Source organism: Colossoma macropomum, unplaced genomic scaffold (genome assembly GCF_904425465.1).
Source record: "Colossoma macropomum unplaced genomic scaffold, Colossoma_macropomum, whole genome shotgun sequence".
NCBI lineage: Eukaryota > Metazoa > Chordata > Actinopteri > Characiformes > Serrasalmidae > Colossoma > Colossoma macropomum.
This window is the reverse complement of record NW_023494804.1, coordinates 17,459,075-17,476,661: the sequence shown is the minus strand read 5'-3', so window position 1 is coordinate 17,476,661 and position 17,587 is coordinate 17,459,075. Positions and strand designations below refer to the sequence as shown.

Below are 17,587 nucleotides of genomic sequence, written 5' to 3'. Positions count from 1 at the left end.
ATGCAAATTATGCGCAACATGGCTGGGTTCTAATAGAACCGAGACATTAACTCCTGATTTCTAAAAAGAATTGATGAATGTATAGCTATAGCAGATCTTTGATTCTAATAGGGCCTGTGGTGCTATAACATGTCTATGATGCTAAAAGGGCGTGTGGTGCTATAACAGGTCTATGAAGCTAATGGGGCCTGTGGTGCTATAACATGTCTATGATGCTAATGGGGTTTGTGGTGCTATAACAGGTCTACAAAGCTAATGGGGATTGTGGTGCTATAACAGGTCTACGAAGCTAATGGGGCCTGCGGTGCTATCACAGATCTATGACGCTAATGGGGTCTGTGGTGCTATAACAGGTCTACGAAGCTAATGGGGTCTGTTGCGCTAACAGGTCTTTGACATTAATGGAGCCTGTGCTGCTGTAACAGGTCTGTGATGCTAATGGGGCCTTTAGTACTGACAAGTCTTAAGCACTTATATGTGGCACTATACTCTGCTAAAATGCACCACACTGGTGCAGTGCAGCAGTTTTGTGATAATTAATTAATAATTAATAATTAATTAATAATTAATAAATTTCTGAAAAAGGCATTTTTAGTATTCTTGCTAGAAATTTCTTTTTTCCTCAGTAACTTCAAAACAAAAAAAAAAACGAACATTTTTTATAAAATCCATTATTAAAAACAAAAAAAATGTTGCCTACCTAGGGAAAAGTATTCCCTAAACTCCTAAAGTATATTACCAGCACTGTATGATGTACCTGTTTTCTTTTTTGTGGCACTGAAGATTTAGATCTTAGAATTTAGTCAGTGTTGAAATCATCAAAAATGGACCATGAAAGTGGCCACCGTTAATGAAACACTGCAGAATCTTGTGCAATGTTTGTCAAATAGAGTGGTTCAGTGGTGGCTTTTGTCAAATGTGAACAATGCTTACTTATCACAGGCTGAGTTTGTGGGTTGGAGTTCAGATGAAGCAGATCTTAGATCTTTTTTTAGTTTTTTTTTTAGGCAGTTCCTGTTTTGAAAGACCCTTTCAGACCCTAGGTCTATAAAGTGGCCCTAGAGAGAAGTTCTGCAAACTGAAATCTAGACTGAAGACAGACATGGCCTCCTTCAAGCTTGTGATCCTTGTATTCCTTCTGCTGCTCGGCACTGGTAAATATGATTTACTAATAGAGATAAGTGAGGATAATGCACTTTTATTTTCTGTTGATACACTGTTTTACTGGCACACTGCTTTCAGAGGCTGTTCAGGAATAAAGCAGGACTAAAACTTACTTGCATGTTTTTATGAACATTACTGTGGGATTGCATGTTGCAGATTTAAAATACAAGCTCAGTCATATTCATAAGAGATGTGCACTCATAGAGAACTGCTGTAACTCAACGAAAACAAATGATTCACAAAGAAAATGCATAGTCAACTTATTTTTCCAGCTGGACATTATAGTCTGTGTGAATACAATTGAACTAGTGTGCAATGTAACTCTAACATTTTAGCTCTGATATTGGACTTACCATTTGATTTTACTCTTTAAGCAGCCAAAGGAAGATTTGTGGATCTAGAACAAGTGCAGGTGAATCTGAAGGACACTGATGATGTTATGGTGAGACACTGATTTACACAAAATAAAACAAGCTCAGCAGCGTTGCATGAAGGTCCTCATTTTCACAAATATCCTTCTATTTGAATAGTGATCTAGAAATAGAGGTTCAAAAAAGTGTTTCTTGTTCGTTTTAAATGTCATAACTTTTTCTTTCTTTTAAATTTTTCAGGATTCTACAACTGTTGTTCATTTTCCAGGTTTAAATGATAAATACCAGATTTTCAATGTAGTCCCAGACTTTTGGACTCCTTTGTATGTCACATACATATGACACGTCTACTCTTATGCTATGCAGATTTGAATTTTATTCATGTAAATTTAAATAAGTGCAAGTTATTTAGTATTTTAAAGCAAGTGTAGCTATTGCTGACATCACACTTCTCATTTTAACAGAGCAGTACTACATCAAGTTATCCCTGCTTTTACTTAAGTGGGTGTTTTGAACACTGGTATGTTTAGTTTAGGATAGTTTATGTGCTCATAATTTGGCAGGGAATTGTTTATGTGCAATGTGATCCAATACCAGCTGTCCTAATATGAAATATAATGTCTATCAGCATTCTGCATTAAAAATTAGTTTTAGTCTAAGACTGAGCTTAAACTGTATCAGCAATCCAGCCTTTTTTTCACTATAAACAGCATCTATGAACCCATAAAATACTCTGGATCTGCTTAGTGGGTTTAGAATTGCATTTCTGACTCCTAGAATAAGAACAGGAAGCTATGATTAACTCTTGAAAGTTAAAACTAATATTATTCGCATACGTTTTTTATCAGAATTTGTAGATTGTAGTACAGGCACCAGTTCAGTTTTATCCAAAGTATCTTGAGCATCTAGAAATTTTGCTTTGGTGTTTCAGGTTATATTAATTGCACAAATGAAGAAGTTGCAGCTTTCGGTCCTTCACACCTCACTGTACTGTGCCCGAAATACACCAACCACACAGCTTTATCATGAAATGCACTAATCTCACTTCTCCTTTACCCCTGCAGGCCCTGCATACTTTCAGATTCAACAAACGAAAGTTTGATAAGATATAATAAGACTTTTACATTCTTTGCTTACCTCTTGAAGTTTATTCAACTTTAACAATCTTAAGGCATTTATTCAGAAAGTATGATTTATTCAGTACCTGCTGATTCATTCAGGATTTGCTATGAATTATTTAGTATCTGCTATGAATTATTGGCTAACTACTATGATTTATTCAGTACCTACTATGAATTATTCAGCATCTACTATGAAATATTCTGCATCTACTATTAATTATTCAGTACCTACTATGAATTATTCAGTATCTACCACAAATTATCCAGAAGCTACTATGAATTATTCAGCATCTACTATGAATTATTCAGGAACTACTATGAATTATTTAGCATCTACTATAAATTATGCAGTAAAAACTATTAATTATTCGGTAACTACTATAATTTGTTCAGTATCTACTATGAATTTTTTCAGCATCTACTATAATTATTCAGTACCTACTGTGAATTATTCAGCACCTACTGTAATTATTCAGTACCTACTGTAAATTATTCATTATCTACTAAAAAATATTCAGTAACTGAACAGTTTTTCAGTATCTACCCTACCAATAATTGTGAGATCAGATTATACCAGAAAAAAATTAGCATAGCACATCAGCTCTGTCCTTCTGTTTATCTTTCTGCAGGATGATGATGCCTGTCAAGACTGCATCCATATTATTGAGCTCCTGAAACACCTGATGTTAGATGAACAGTTTCAGGTAGGAACAATATGTTCATATACAGGTGATGATGCACATTACAGTTATTTTAAAACAAGAAGCAGAGTAAAACCACTGTACCGCGCAGCCTCGAGTGGATTATTGTTTTTATAAAACAGTGACAAACTACAATATGACATAGATAAATACAATAAGACAATGCAAGGTTTTTCAATTAATCTTTCATAAAATACACAATAAACTTGCTAATGTTGTTGTAATAAGAAATATATCTATGGTTGCTAAGCAACTTGAATGGTGTATTAACAAAGGACTCAGTCAGTATATATGAACGTGTGTTGATATTGAGTATTTTACAATAACTTTGAACATGGCTGAACCATGAACATGAAATATCCATTTGTAAAAGATCTTACTGACGTCTACATATACTTTTTTATCTAATTTACCACTGTTTACCAGCAGGATGACCTTCAGGTGAGAACATGAATGTTATTTTGAGGGAAATTTGGGGATTTTAGTCTGATCATGTGATTAATAATTTCCAAACTGCAGGCTGAAACACTGCTGTGCACGATGGCGACTCCTTTTTCCTCAACATGTGTAAAAGTCTCTCTGGTTGCATGACTGTGGTGAAGGGTTGAAAAAATAGAAAAAGGAGAAGAAATTTCACTGACCAGCAAGTGGAGGCATTGCCCTGTTTGGCTGTTCATGTGATTTATCTCTCTGGCTCTCATTCCCAGACTTTAAATCAATAGTTTGGTGATTTATCTCTCTCTCTCTCACACACAATCTAAATCAAGAATTGGATAGTTTTTTATAAATTGTGTCAATCCACAGTAGTAATAGCCACTTCCTATCTCTGTGCTATGCAGAAATAGAAAAAGGAATAGAAAACTGTCCCCACTTCTCTGAGGTGTTTTTGAGGCAGATTGGCTGAAAGTTCTCCCTCACTAAATCTAAATCTTAACCAGTTCTGCCCTGTTTTCAACCTGTTCATTTCCATATAATACCCTGATAAATGGTTCTTGAATTAGATGGTTCTAGGAAGAACATTTATTTGATATAGAATCTACTACTACATAACTACTATGAATTTTTCAATATCCACTATGAATTACTTAGTAGCTTCTATGAATTATTCAGTGTCTACTATGAATTATTCACTGTACACCAAAAATGTTCAATATCCACAAGGAATTATTAAGTGACTACTATGAACTAGTCACTAACTACTAGTAAATACTAACTATTCAGTAAATACTGTGAATTACTTAGTAAAGGCTGTGAGTTATTCACTAACCGCTGTGAATTATTCACTAACCACTAAGAATTCGTCACTAACCACTATGAATTATTCAGTAAATACCATGACATTCACTAATCACCATGAATTATTCACTAACCACTATGAATTATTCACTAACTACTATGTATTATTGAGTAAATACTATGACTTATTCACTAGCCACTATGAATTATTCACCAACCTCTATGAATTATTCACTAACCACTATGAATTATTCACTAACTACTATGTATTATTGAGTAAATACTATGACTTATTCACTAGCCACTATGAATTATTCACCAACCTCTATGAATTATTCACTAACCACTATGAATTATTCACTAACTACTATGTATTATTGAGTAAATACTATGACTTATTCACTAGCCACTATGAATTATTCACTAACTGCTATGAATTATTCACACTATGAATTTTTCAGTAAGTGCTATGAAACTAAGCATAGGTTCTGTATGTCTGTAAGTCTCTGTTATGAGTGTGAGGAATTGAAGTGTGGACCCACATACAAACGTTCTTTAGTGAAAATCATTCTTTTGCAGCATCACTCCAAAGAGTCCATTTTGGCCCCTTTATTTTTAAGAGTGTATCAAAAATGCCTGAGGAGTTTGCTTAAGCATGTGGCTTTGCTCAGGTGAAGCTGAAGACCGCTCTGGAGGCGATGTGCAACTCACTGCCTGATGAAATCTCAAAGATGTGCCATGATCAGGTGGAGAGCAAGCTTCCTCTGGCCCTGACCTTCATCACCAGCCTGATGGTCAGTAAATCACAGATACAGAAAAGGAAACACTTTACATTACAGTTACAGTTTTACAGTTAACAAACGTATAATTTATTACATTGTTAATAAGTCATGGACCACTTATACTTGGAATAATAGTCAACTATAATCACTGACAGTTCAGTTTGTCATTATTTACTAGTTTAGTATTTACACTTTTTTATTTTCAGATTTAGAAATATGCTGCAGCACATTATAAAGTTTTTCAGAGGTTTCCTGGGCATAATTACTGTTGCTAGGCTATGAATGACCAATTGGGTGAACCATTTTGTACACAGAATGTACACAGGACAAAACACATCGGCTTTGGGATATTTGTGTTACCACCGTTTCCCATAGAGAAAAATGGCAGCGACCTTTATTTGGGTGTGTCACTGGCTATGAAATGACGACCTGTTTTAAAAGGTCTGTAGTGTGGAAACAGTAATCAGAGAGCAAAATGTAAAGATGTCTCTTCTAGCATAGTAAAGCTGTTGAATATTTGGAGGTGAAGGGAAACGGCCAGGAAGACAGTGATCCATACAGAGCATAAATATGGCTTTGTGTGGAGGAGGGACCGGTTCGTTCAGCCTAAATGACTGGTACATTTATTACCACAATCATATATATTTAAATAACCTCTTCTGCGCTGTTACATTTAAATAATAAACATACTAGTATCCACAATTTTTCTTCCTCTCTCTCTCTCTCTCTAGGTTCCTAATGATGTGTGTTCTTATATTGGCCTGTGTAATGGCCAGTTGAGGGGCCAGATGCATGACCTGCTGATGAATCACATGCAGAAGACCATCAGGGTCCCCACTGCTACAGTAAGGATGAAACGATGAGCTGAGGTTTCTTTATGACTACACCAGGGGCGGATTACTAACCGGGTCTCTGAGCCTGTTCTCAGGGTTTCTGACCAGCATTGATTTATTATAGAATGACCAGTACGCTAGATGTCTTGCATGACCTACACAACTTCCAGATATCAGCGAGTCGTTATGATGCATGAGCCAGTAAAAGTATAGACACAGAATGTGAAATCCATTAAGAAATGTCTATTTACAAATAATGAACCTAAGTATTCAGTTAGCTGTTCACTGCACTGTAAAGAAAAATGTAAAATTACAGTAAATTACTGGCTTCTACTTGCATTACTTTCACAGTAATTTACTGAACTATATTAACAGTAAATAACAGTAAATTAACAACTGTATACTGTGACTCCACATTCACCTGCACCACCAGATTATTGTGATGTAGTTGTATTCTACTTAATGCTGACAGTAATAAATTAAAAAATAAAATGCAGTAATCTCCTGGATTTTACAGAACAACGGTAAAAGTAATGCAACTCAGTAGCTAGTAATTCCCTGTAAATATTTACAAATTTCATTGTACCAAATGTATTGTTATTGTTTTCTTTAATCTAAATAAAGTAAAGAAATACTAAAATAAAATAAAAGATATGACTCAGATATTTCATAATTAATATAATCACATCAAATATTTTTCCCACAACCCTGTAATCAAATTAACTAGGATGCTCTTTGTGTGAGAAATGTGATTTTACTTTGAGCTGCTAGCAAGCAATGAGGGGAAAGAGGAGGTCTTTATTACCTGGGTTAGGTGTGTTAGATTATGGTTGGAGATACTCTGCAGGGTGTTTGATCTCCAGGATCAAAACTGGGCACTGCTGTACTATGAAATCATGCAAAGAACCCTTTTTGGCTCTTTCATCTTGAAGAGTGCAGCTGTGGTTGAATCGGTTCTTCTTTTTGCTTCCACCTGTAGCTGAACTCCTCCATTCCGTGCACTGTTTGCACATATATCGTAGATGTACTGCAATGTCTCATCCCCAAAACAGAGGTGAGATCATAACAAACACAAACATACAAACACAAAGCAAATGGCAAACACAGTGCAAACACAGAGGTAACTAGTTTATGTGGTTTGTGAGACTGTATGATGTCCAAACTCCTTCGCAGCTCTTTGTTCTTTTTGTCTTTCTCAGACTCTAATAACCACTTTGCTCAGCGACGTGTGCCAGATCCTCCCTCCGCTGGTGCGGGCCCAGTGTACAGGGATAGTTAAGAAATATGTGAAGATGTTGATCAACATCCTGCTGGGCATCATTTCCCCCGACTCCCTCTGCTCTGCCCTGCGTTTGTGTCCAAACATGAAAACGTCTGACAGAGGTTTGAGGCAGAGTGAAGTTTCTTTCATTCGTGTTCGTGTTAAACTCTACATCTGTTGTTAACATGCTTACCTACTCACCTCCCACAGCAGTGCCGCAGTAATCTCTGGAACAGGGATGTTTAACTAAAACTTGGGGGGGGTCCAGTAATATCAGATTTCTTCTGATAAACTAACACAAATGAATGATGATGACGGTTACATTTAGATGCTTAACCATTAATAATTAGTCCAACTAATAAAATAAAACTAACAAAATAAGAAACAGCAAATATATTTTTATAAACTCTTTTTATTTTTATGTATTTTTATAATACTACAAAAATCTAATGAGCATTTTAATATTGTATGGCCATTGGCTATTATTTGTAAAGTAAATACATAAATAAATAAACAAGTCTTTTTGGAAGAACAAAGTCTTAAACAACATTAAACGCTGTTTATTCTTTCTTTTCATAAGGTAAATATTTAAATAAAAATAAAACAACCTTAAAATAAAAAATAACATAGCCTGTACCTAATGGGCATTTCATGCTTTTATAGTGTCAGTACCACTGTGGACAGTAGTTAATGGAAATGGAAAGGGAATTAATTAATTAACAACAACGCTTCTCTGCATTACCTTTACTGGCCACAAGAGGCCACTAAGGTCCTAATTTCAAGTCTTCTGGTGGATCTTTCATGTTGAGCTTTATTTGCCATCAGAACTAAATTGTGCCTGTGAGTTAATTGGAAGCGGTTTGTTTAGCAGTGACACATAATACTTCCACTGTTGACCAACATCACAGACTCTGAACAGATGAGACTCAGTTTTAAACTGGAAATGGGCAGTAAAACGCACAGTTCTCTGTTCAGTCCTTTAAAAACACTCTGAGCTTCACTACTCAGACCAGAAAAAGCAAATAAAACTCCTGCTCTAAAGTGAGATTTCCTATTTTAAAGAGGAGGAAAACCCCCTTCTGATGATGTATCTTGAAGGTAGGAGGAGCTTGTGAAAAACTTTTAGGTGTAGATACTCGAGGGCGAGTTTGAAGTGTTTCTGAAACGTAAAACAGTCTGAGGTAAACAATGCTGCCCTATAGAATATTACAACATGGCAAATAACATATTAACTGTTCATTTTTGGCTGGAATTCCCTTTCAACTTTTTTTTTTTTTGCTTCTCCAGTGAAGTGTCTAGTTTAGAGATGTGAGGTTTTCTTACAAGAGAGATCATACAGTTGTTTGAAAAAGGCAGCGTGAGGACGTCTGCAGAGTTTTGGCCTGCAAGGACTGGAGACTTCTGCACATTTTAATACACAATTACTGTTTGCACTTCTTTCCTGTAACGACATTCTACCAACATAATTCAATTTTAATTTGATTTTTCATTCTGGCACTTTTTCCCTCCTTCTTTCTCTCTCTCTCTCTCCCTGCAGCAGTGTTTGCTCTCTCTGACTGCGACTCCTGTCTGACTCTGGTTGTTCTGACCCATCGGAGTCTGGGCAACAATGCCACAGAACTCCAGGCTGCCTCCTTCCTCCGCACCGTCTGCCAGTCTCACCCCGACGCCCTGCCAAAGGTCAGCCGCAATCCTTCACCTCTGACCTTTCCACCTTGTATGAACTCTGCTCATGACACTTTTCTTTGGGTCTTCTGCAGTGTGAGAGCTTCACTCAGCGCCATGGCAACCAGATTCTGGGGCTTCTGGGTAAAGAGATGACAGCTATGGAAACATGTGAGGTAGTGAACTAGCAGTTTATTGGCTTTTTATTTTGAAAGTAATTAAAAAAACACATTACAACATTACTATGATCAGCTGCGGTGTTTCTCTGCACCACCTGCACTGACCACCAGAGGGCACCAAAGTCTCAATTAAAATGACATACGGTGCTTAAAGACCCATATCCTGCATTTTTCTTATATTTTTTCCCCAAGGTCCTGAGGTAGTGTGGTCATTATCCATTTGTTTATCCTTTACAATTAAAAAAGCTGCTTTTGGTAATGTACCTTTAAGAGTGATGCGTGCAAAATCATATGCAAAAGTTTGGGCTGTCAAATTTATGTTTTGTTGCTTTTTTAAGTGAAAAAATTAACACATCATCTACAGAGAACAGACTTCAGCACATTTTCTATGCACATTTATTTGTTGAATTTAATATACTGGAAAAATAAAACAAATTCTGTAATGTGCAAATCTTACAGTTATGTTTTGTTACATATATTGTTTTTTAACTTACACTCCTTATAACGCCAGGGTAAACAGACAGGGCTAAATTGCTGTAGCCTGAATATATGTGGATGTTAATGAGTTGGATTTTGTGGCATCACAAAAATTCAAAACAGGCTGGTTTTGCAGCTTAGTTTCCATATATAGACTGCATGGACTGGAAAGTGAGCAGTACATTTTGAAACTTTAACAGTGTTTACATACTACATCAGACTCTGATGATGTGGGCCCTTTAATTATTAGTGGATCATGTGCTCACAAAGCTAAACTGATTTTACTATTATTATTTTTTTTCCACTCTTTGGTTCCCAGAGAGCAGATCTATGTGTGAAGGACAGGAGAGATTCAGCTGCTGCAGGTGACCCCTGCACTCTGGGCCCCAGCTACAGCTGCAAAGACCAGCAGACTGCGGAGAAGTGTGGGGTGAGTGAGTGCTGCAATACTGATGCAGCCAGAAATGCAGGAAAGGCTTACATTACAAAGTAACACATAATATTATTAGTTACAATAATAATCCATGGCATGTTCTAGCTCAGGTTTGCTGAATCACTCAGTGTTCCCCCTTTACATTATTAATTCCTTAATGCATCATAAAGTCACTACTTACTTAAAGGGGAACTCCACCAATTTTAAAAAAATGTCTGTGTAATTCAATGGTTGAAAAATAAAACTCATTCAGAGTGGTTTGGTGTGAAATTTGATTATAGAGACTCAGATTTCTTTACAGTGGTGGTGATAGGAACCAGGGGTCGCCATGACTACAACACAAATATAGACATTTTATTTACTATCCATGTTTACATCTTAACCATTCAATTATGCAGGGATTTTGAAGAAACAGTGGAATTCCCCAGCACTGTAATAGATTTCTACACATTTCATTTGTAATTCACTATTACTTTTACCATTTCAGTTGGCTTGTTTAAGACTAAGAAGTCACTGTAATGGAGAAACTTTTACATTATAAAATCAATAAATTCAAAATCTTTCTGTGATCATGTCCAGCGAGAATGTAAATGCTGCCTTTTATGTTTTGTGTTAATTAATTTTGTTTTAATGCAAAAGGGCTACACTGGAAACAAGTTTCCTTCTATGAATATAACAGTCTTGACAGTTTGGTTTACTTGAAAACTAACATAAATCTCCATTAGAAAAGCAGGCCTGATAGTGGACAGTAGGCCTTGAACACTTGTTGAGGAATAAGGGCTCTAAATAACCTCTGTGAAAAAGAGATCATGAAACTAGAGCAGGAAGGAATGGGTTACTTTAGCCCAAAGGTCTTTTCTGTGTTGTAAACGTCCTGCATTTGATGTATGCCCCTCAGATGGCTGCCTTCTGTCAGAAGAACATGTGGAACTAAATGTAAGTTTCAGAAGCCCATCTGAGCTTGCGTTACACAGATGGAGAATTAGAGCATTACGAAGTATCACCTTTAAAGAGCCCATATGCTATTTTTTTCTTGCGTTAAACCCCAAGAACCCTGCCCCCACCAAGTCTATGTATAACTAAATTGGTATTTTTACGTTAAAATTCATTTTTACATGAGTTCATTCTCTCTTTATCGCTTAAAATTAAACAGGCTGTTTTTGTGCCTCAAAGACCCATATATGTACATGATCTCTGTTCTGATTTGCTGCCCTGCATTTCACCTCTTTAAAAAGGCAGGCTAAAACACTTTATAATTTCAGTGTGAATGGGCGGGGCTAAACTGCTATAGGGTGGCCAGGCGGATTTATGTAAATGTGTTTTTTTGACATCACAGAAACAGTGAATTGTTTTTGCAGCTTAGTTTCTCTATTAGGACTGAACCGACTGAATAAACGGCATGTTTCGAAACTTTAGCAATGTTACATTAAAGTTTGATTTCAAAAAAGTAAGGAAAATTCAGTTTTGCATGACATGGGCCCTCTAAAGCTGATCATCATTTGTTTCTTGCTTTATACACATATACATATATACAATATAGATGACTATTCACGTGTCTGTATGAAGTGTTTTTATCATATCAAATATTAGTAGAGTGCACTCAAATATGAGTCCTATAACTGTTTTTCTGGGCTTTCTTTTATCACAGACTGAAGTGCCCTTCACACGGCGGACTTTCAGCTTTTTTTTCATCGCAAACTGCACGTCAGCCACTTAAAGCCTGATGGTCTTACGAAAGCTCTGACCAGCGCTTCACCTCTTCTCCAAAACTTCTATGGTTATATCTACTTTTCTAATCTGGGCTACAAGTTCAATCCGTGTCGTTGCCCGCACCACAAGTCATTCTGGCCTCTGCTATTGCTAAGACAAACAAGATAAAGCAGCTTTGATTTTGTGTGTAAACACGTTCTGTTGGATGAGCCAACTGAGTTTACTATGACCTGAGCACTGTTATTGATTTACCGGCATTCACGTGATCAGGGTTTTTCCTTTTTACAATAACTTGCACAATAACCATTCACACCACTCAAGTCAAAGTCCTGACACATGACTACACATGGCATGTTCAGGCAAACCAGCGTTAAGCCTTCGAAATTCTAACCACCGGACACTGCTGCCACAAGCAGTACCTGACCATTTTTTGCATGTAAACTGCATGATGAGGGCCTACTGAGGGATGTTTCTAGGTTTCTAGCTCTTTTTTTCATCTTCTTAAACTTTGGAAAACCTACAGTGATGTGTAGCAAAGGTACAATTTACATTTTCCAGTAGGTTAATTAATATTAATGAAGATTTTGTACTTGATTCAAGACATGATTGTCAACAGCAACATTAAAGCATCTTTACTAGTGTGAATAAAACTGAGTGATTCTTGGTGGAAACTCTGCATTGCATGTGTTTAATGAACTGACATACAAATATAAATAAAAATAGAACATAAAATGTGGTCTGCAAAAGTTATGGTTTATTTTTTTTCTAATAAATCAAAATCAGCAAATATCAAACTAAAAACTGTGCACTAAAATATGTAGAAAAATGTGCAAACTTTTACATATGACTGTATATACAGTACTGTGCAAAAGCCAGGGGCCACTATTCATTTATTTCCAGTCAAAGCAGCCATAAAGTCATTCATTTCATTAATTTTTCAGCATCAAGGGAAAAAAGATGCAGAATACACATTTTCAACAGAACAGAAAATGACACAGATGCCTCAATAACTAAATATAATAACAGATGTGTCAGTGTTCAATGTGACCACTCTTTACCCTCATTACAGCTTCCATTCCTTTCAGGAGACTCACTTGCAGTTTCTCAAAGAAATCTGCAGACACACCTCTAAAGTTCAGTCTTAGAAGTTGGTTGATCTTTTTTTGCTTCTGTAAAATATAAGACAATGACTCATACAGTGTGTGTCTAAGTATTACAAACTATTCACCAAAAGGTATTTTCAGATATTTTATTCAATATTTTAGAATTCTGTACATCTGTTTACCATCATTTTTGTCAAGATTTGAGATTTGATCAAAATATGACACTCCGGATTTTCATGTTATTGTAACTTTATTCTTGATGTTCTGCAGCGTTCTCAGTCATTTTAGAACGACTGCCAGACCGTCACTAGCTGTTAATCATTCTGGACACACCTAAAACTTGTATTACTGTATTGTATTATTATGTGAAGTAATACAAATTAGTTTTTTTTTAGAAACATCTACCTACACTCATTGGCCACTTTATTAGAAACACCTGCACTGTGTAGATGTACAGTCACAGACTGAAGCCTATCTTTTCCTCCACAGTTTATCAGCCCCATCTAACCTATTCATCATTGTAAAGGGACTGCCATAGGACCACCACTGTCCAGACATTTGGGTGGTGGACCATTCTCAGTGACAGTGTGTGTTGCTCTGGTACGAGTGTCTCACAGTGGTGCTGCTGCTGTTGTGTATATGTCCGGCTCAGGTAACTATGGAATTCAGCTTTTAGTGACAAACATGCTGTCAACAAACTATTGTGTAATCTGTTGGTCTAATGATTCTTCTGGCTCAGTATGGCTTTTCCAGTTTGACCAAGTTAGTTATGTGAACTTGCACAAGTCCTGTAATGAATTATGTGATTTCTATATTTAAAAAGGGCGTTTGTCTTTCCTGCTAAGGCAGCATGTCGAACACCAACAGCTGAACCCCCAGCCCCCGCACTCTCCCTACCCCCACCCCTAAATATGGCACATCTTACTGCGAGATAAATTTCACCTCCTCTAGTTACAGCTGGCTTCCGGCTGCTGCTCTTCTCACTTTAATGTCTTATAGATCACAACAGCATATTCTAGCAGGTCATATGCTACAGTAAATTAAGCTATAAGATGCACAAGAACAGTCACTCATCGCACACCGATCTGTTCCCGCTTTGCACAAGGAAGAGTCATTACATAAATATGAATGCAAAATTACTTGTCAAAGCTCAAAGGAGGAAAAAGTAACAAGCCAAACATATAATTACTGTTTAATAACAGTGCTGCCAGTTACTCCGAAGCATTAATGTGACTTATAAAACAACTAAATCCATGTTACAAAATGTGTTTGGCTTTGTCTTGCGCAACACCTTCCATTCCGTTTTTATGTAACTTTCAACTGAAGGCCTGAGTCTGCAATGAGTTACGTGCACCTTGCTGTATTCTGTTGTAATGAGCAGTATTAGCCAGGCCAAGACAAACTTTGTGTACATGAAGGCTACTGCTGAGCAAAACTGAGTCACAGTTAGCTCAGGCTAAAGATGCTATTGTGAGAAACTCCACTAAGGTCAAAATAACACAACAGCAGCCATATTTACATGTTGTAATGACAGGAACACAGTGACAATGGTGGTATGTCTACAGTATTGACTCAGAACTGAGCACATGGTCACTGTGTCCCTGTCATTCAAATAGGTAAATACTGACCACATGACCAAGGACCGTCCTTTGTGATTACACAGTTGAAAAGTCATAATTCATTGCTGAGAGCAACAAAGTATCAATATAAACCACACGGATGCATTGATCTAAAGGTAATGTTTTAGTTCTGCAGTGGTAGAGTTCATTTCTATTCTTGTAGAACAGGGGTTGCAACCAAAATGTTAAGAAGAGCCATTTTGTCCTTCCAACAAAAATCAAACCACCTTGGGAGCCACAATATTTTATGTCCATTTTATTGGTTTCACCAATAAAATGGTCATCTTGGCTGTAAATATGTCTTATTATCTGCTGGCTAATGTTATTGTATAGGCTAAAAATATAAACAAAAACACAGACTTACTTTGCTCTGCTTTAAGCTTTAGCTCAGCTATAGCCACTTTTCTCGCATCTCTGACAGGAAACTTTTCCTCAAAAATAGAATAGTTTCTTGTAAAATGTCTCTCAACGTTCAACTTTTTACGAGGCTGAAGTCAGCTTCTGATTCGCCAGCTTCTTGTTCTAAATTTTTTGCTCCACCTTAAATGGTGACTGAGGCGCCAGAATGTAACTGCTGCACCATTTAAGGTGGAACGGGAAAATTATAACAAGAAGCTGGCAAATGAGAAGATTTTAGTTTGATAGTTTCTTGTTGCAGACCAAACGTATCAGAAAATGAGCTGGAGTGATTATAAACACTAATAAGTCTATTCGTCTCCATATTATCGATGTTAAATCTTTTTTTGCCGTTTCGCTAGCTACTAGCCAGGCAAGATTGTTTTCTGTGTTGCTATGGTGACCAGTAGTCTGCGCGCCGCTCTGCAGGGTTAAAGGGTGAATTAGCAAATATACATTAACTCCGGCGTTTAAGACCATTTACTGTTAACACTGTGTTAGAATGATCAGCAGAGCTTTATTTTACTGCATAGAAGGATTGTTTTATTATTACCTAAAAACCTGATTCTGCTGTGGAGCTGTAACAGGACAGTAAAAGAGCTGCATGTTGCCGACCCCTGTTCTAGAACTATATACAATTAAATACTGTACTGTGCAAAAGTCAGAGACCACTTTTACTTTATTTAATTTCCGGTCAAAACAGCCTCTAAGTACAGGTTATTCATTTTTTAGGAGATATCTATATCTTTCACAAAAAAATACAGTTGTTAGGAGTTCTGCTTTCTCCGCATCCGGAAGAAGATGAACACGAATTGGACAACCATGTTGTGCCTTGCAACAAATTATTGTTTAAAGAAACTGAAGCCGTTACAATGTGCCAACAGTCACAAGCAGAAACTGGACACCAAATAAGGCCAACAGTGGCCTGCGTAGTAACTGGAGTCTCTCAATTTCCTTCATTGCAGAAATATCTTCCCCACAGCCCCAGGACGTGTGGGCAGCTGAGGCATGCGTTTTCTATTGCGTCTGCCTTCAGAGCCTTCATTTATCAGCCTGGAGTAGGTCCAAAAGAGATATTTGCGGACATAAAGGTTACATTCCGCACGTCTGCATTAAACATCCGACTCAGCACTCGCATTATCACCCAGCAATACCAGGAAAAATCAGCCACGTCTCAGAACCAGCACTGCAGAGCATGCATTCCTTCATGAAGCACAAAGAGGCGGGTCACTTTAACCTCTTACACTCCCTGTTTCCCAGACATGGATTAGGCCTAGTCTTCGACTGAACTGCAGTGCTGATGGTGAATCGGAAATTCTTTTTTGTCTAGGATTAGGCTTAATCTGGGCCTGGGAAGGTCTAAAGGTGTGTCCACACTTCAGTTCTTCACTCTCACAACTACAGAATATTAGTTTCATACACTGTTTACTTTAAAAAGTTGGCAAACCAACTGCTTTTCTTTTCTCTTAGACCATTAACAAAATAATTTTAAGGTAAATACAGTAAATTCTGAAATGTCATTTCTTTTTTTCAAACTTTTTTCAAACTAAATGATCTCAGTAAAATATCAGTTTGTTTAAAAAAGTAAACTTGTTAAAACTTAGTGGTAACATATACTGTTATCATTAACAGTGCAGTAGAGTCTGAATAAGGCTGCAGTCAGGATTGACATCCAAAGGCTTTTTATTCAGTAGGTCAGGGTTCACAACCCAAATATTAAGAAAAGCCATTTTGTCCTTTCAACAAAAATCAAACCATCTTGGAAGCCACAACATTTAATGTCCATTTTACCATCTTGGCTGTAAATATGTCTCAGAATGTGCTAATGCTTTAAGCTTTAGCTCAGCTGTAGCTGCTTTTCTTTCATCTCTGACAGGAAACTTTTCTTCGAAAGTACCATAGTTTCTTGTAAAATGTCTCTCAGCATTTGACTTTTTACGAGGCTGAATTCAGCTCTCAATTTTCCTGTTCCACCTTAAACGGTGCCTGAGGCGCCAGAATATAACTGCTGCACCATTTAAGGACTATTCGTCTCTAAATTATTGATGTTTGTCTCAAATCTATCTCCTTGGCTTTACATTAGCTACTAGTTAGGCTAGATCATTGTCTGCGTTGCTATGGTGACCAGCAGTCTGCGCAGATCTTCAGGGTTAGAATGATCAGCAGAGCTTTATTTTACTGCAATGGAGGATTATTTTATCTTTACCTAAAAATCTAATTCCGCTGTGGAGCCGAAACAGGGCAGTAAGAGAGAAGCATGCCGCTCCGGAGCCACATGTTGCCGACCTCTGCAGTAGGTAAATGGAAAACAGAGCCAAATGATTTATCATTTAAGTTTAAATAAAGAAAAAAACTTACAAATGTATGTAATTACTATGAGTCTCATCTAACAAAAAAGTGCAAACAGCAAACTAACAGCAATATAATATTATAACAGCAATATTATTTGCAGAACATATTTTTTTCACACTTGCCTTCCGCTTAACACCAAATATTGTAGAGAACTGTTTAAAATTTTTCAATCACTGTCTTCATT

General features: G+C 36.9%; 1 protein-coding gene across 5 annotated transcripts; it reads left to right on the top strand.

Annotated features, from left to right (window-relative positions):
• The first annotated feature begins 1,019 nt into the window (after positions 1-1,019).
• Positions 1,020-16,356, top strand: sftpba (surfactant protein Ba). 5 transcript variants are annotated; one of them, XR_005008632.1, is made up of 15 exons: positions 1,020-1,154; positions 1,539-1,606; positions 3,286-3,360; positions 3,784-3,798; positions 5,265-5,387; positions 6,107-6,220; positions 7,188-7,262; positions 7,408-7,591; positions 9,007-9,149; positions 9,230-9,310; positions 10,110-10,220; positions 11,122-11,159; positions 11,872-12,471; positions 13,526-13,688; positions 16,017-16,356. XR_005008632.1 is itself a non-coding variant. In XM_036595330.1 (13 exons), exons 1-12 carry the CDS (start codon positions 1,103-1,105, stop codon positions 11,155-11,157), a joined length of 1,074 nt encoding a protein of 357 aa, XP_036451223.1. In that variant the 5' UTR covers positions 1,020-1,102; the 3' UTR covers positions 11,158-11,159; positions 11,872-12,669. The 5 variants fall into 5 exon arrangements, 4 of the variants coding, with proteins under 4 accessions (XP_036451223.1, XP_036451222.1, XP_036451225.1 ...); XM_036595330.1 differs by lacking the exons at positions 13,526-13,688; positions 16,017-16,356 and having other exon boundaries at positions 3,787-3,798; positions 11,872-12,669; XM_036595329.1 differs by lacking the exons at positions 13,526-13,688; positions 16,017-16,356 and having other exon boundaries at positions 11,872-12,669.
• Positions 16,357-17,587: the final 1,231 nt, after the last annotated feature.

Bases quoted from the DNA above. Each gene is read 5' to 3' on its own strand.
- sftpba (XM_036595329.1), top strand. From the start codon at position 1,103: ATGGCCTCCTTCAAGCTTGTGATCCTTGTATTCCTTCTGCTGCTCGGC. The intron at 5,388-6,106 runs GTCAGTAAATCA...CTCTCTCTCTAG, and splicing joins CCTTCATCACCAGCCTGATG to GTTCCTAATGATGTGTGTTC. The intron at 10,221-11,121 runs GTGAGTGAGTGC...TATGCCCCTCAG, and splicing joins AGACTGCGGAGAAGTGTGGG to ATGGCTGCCTTCTGTCAGAA.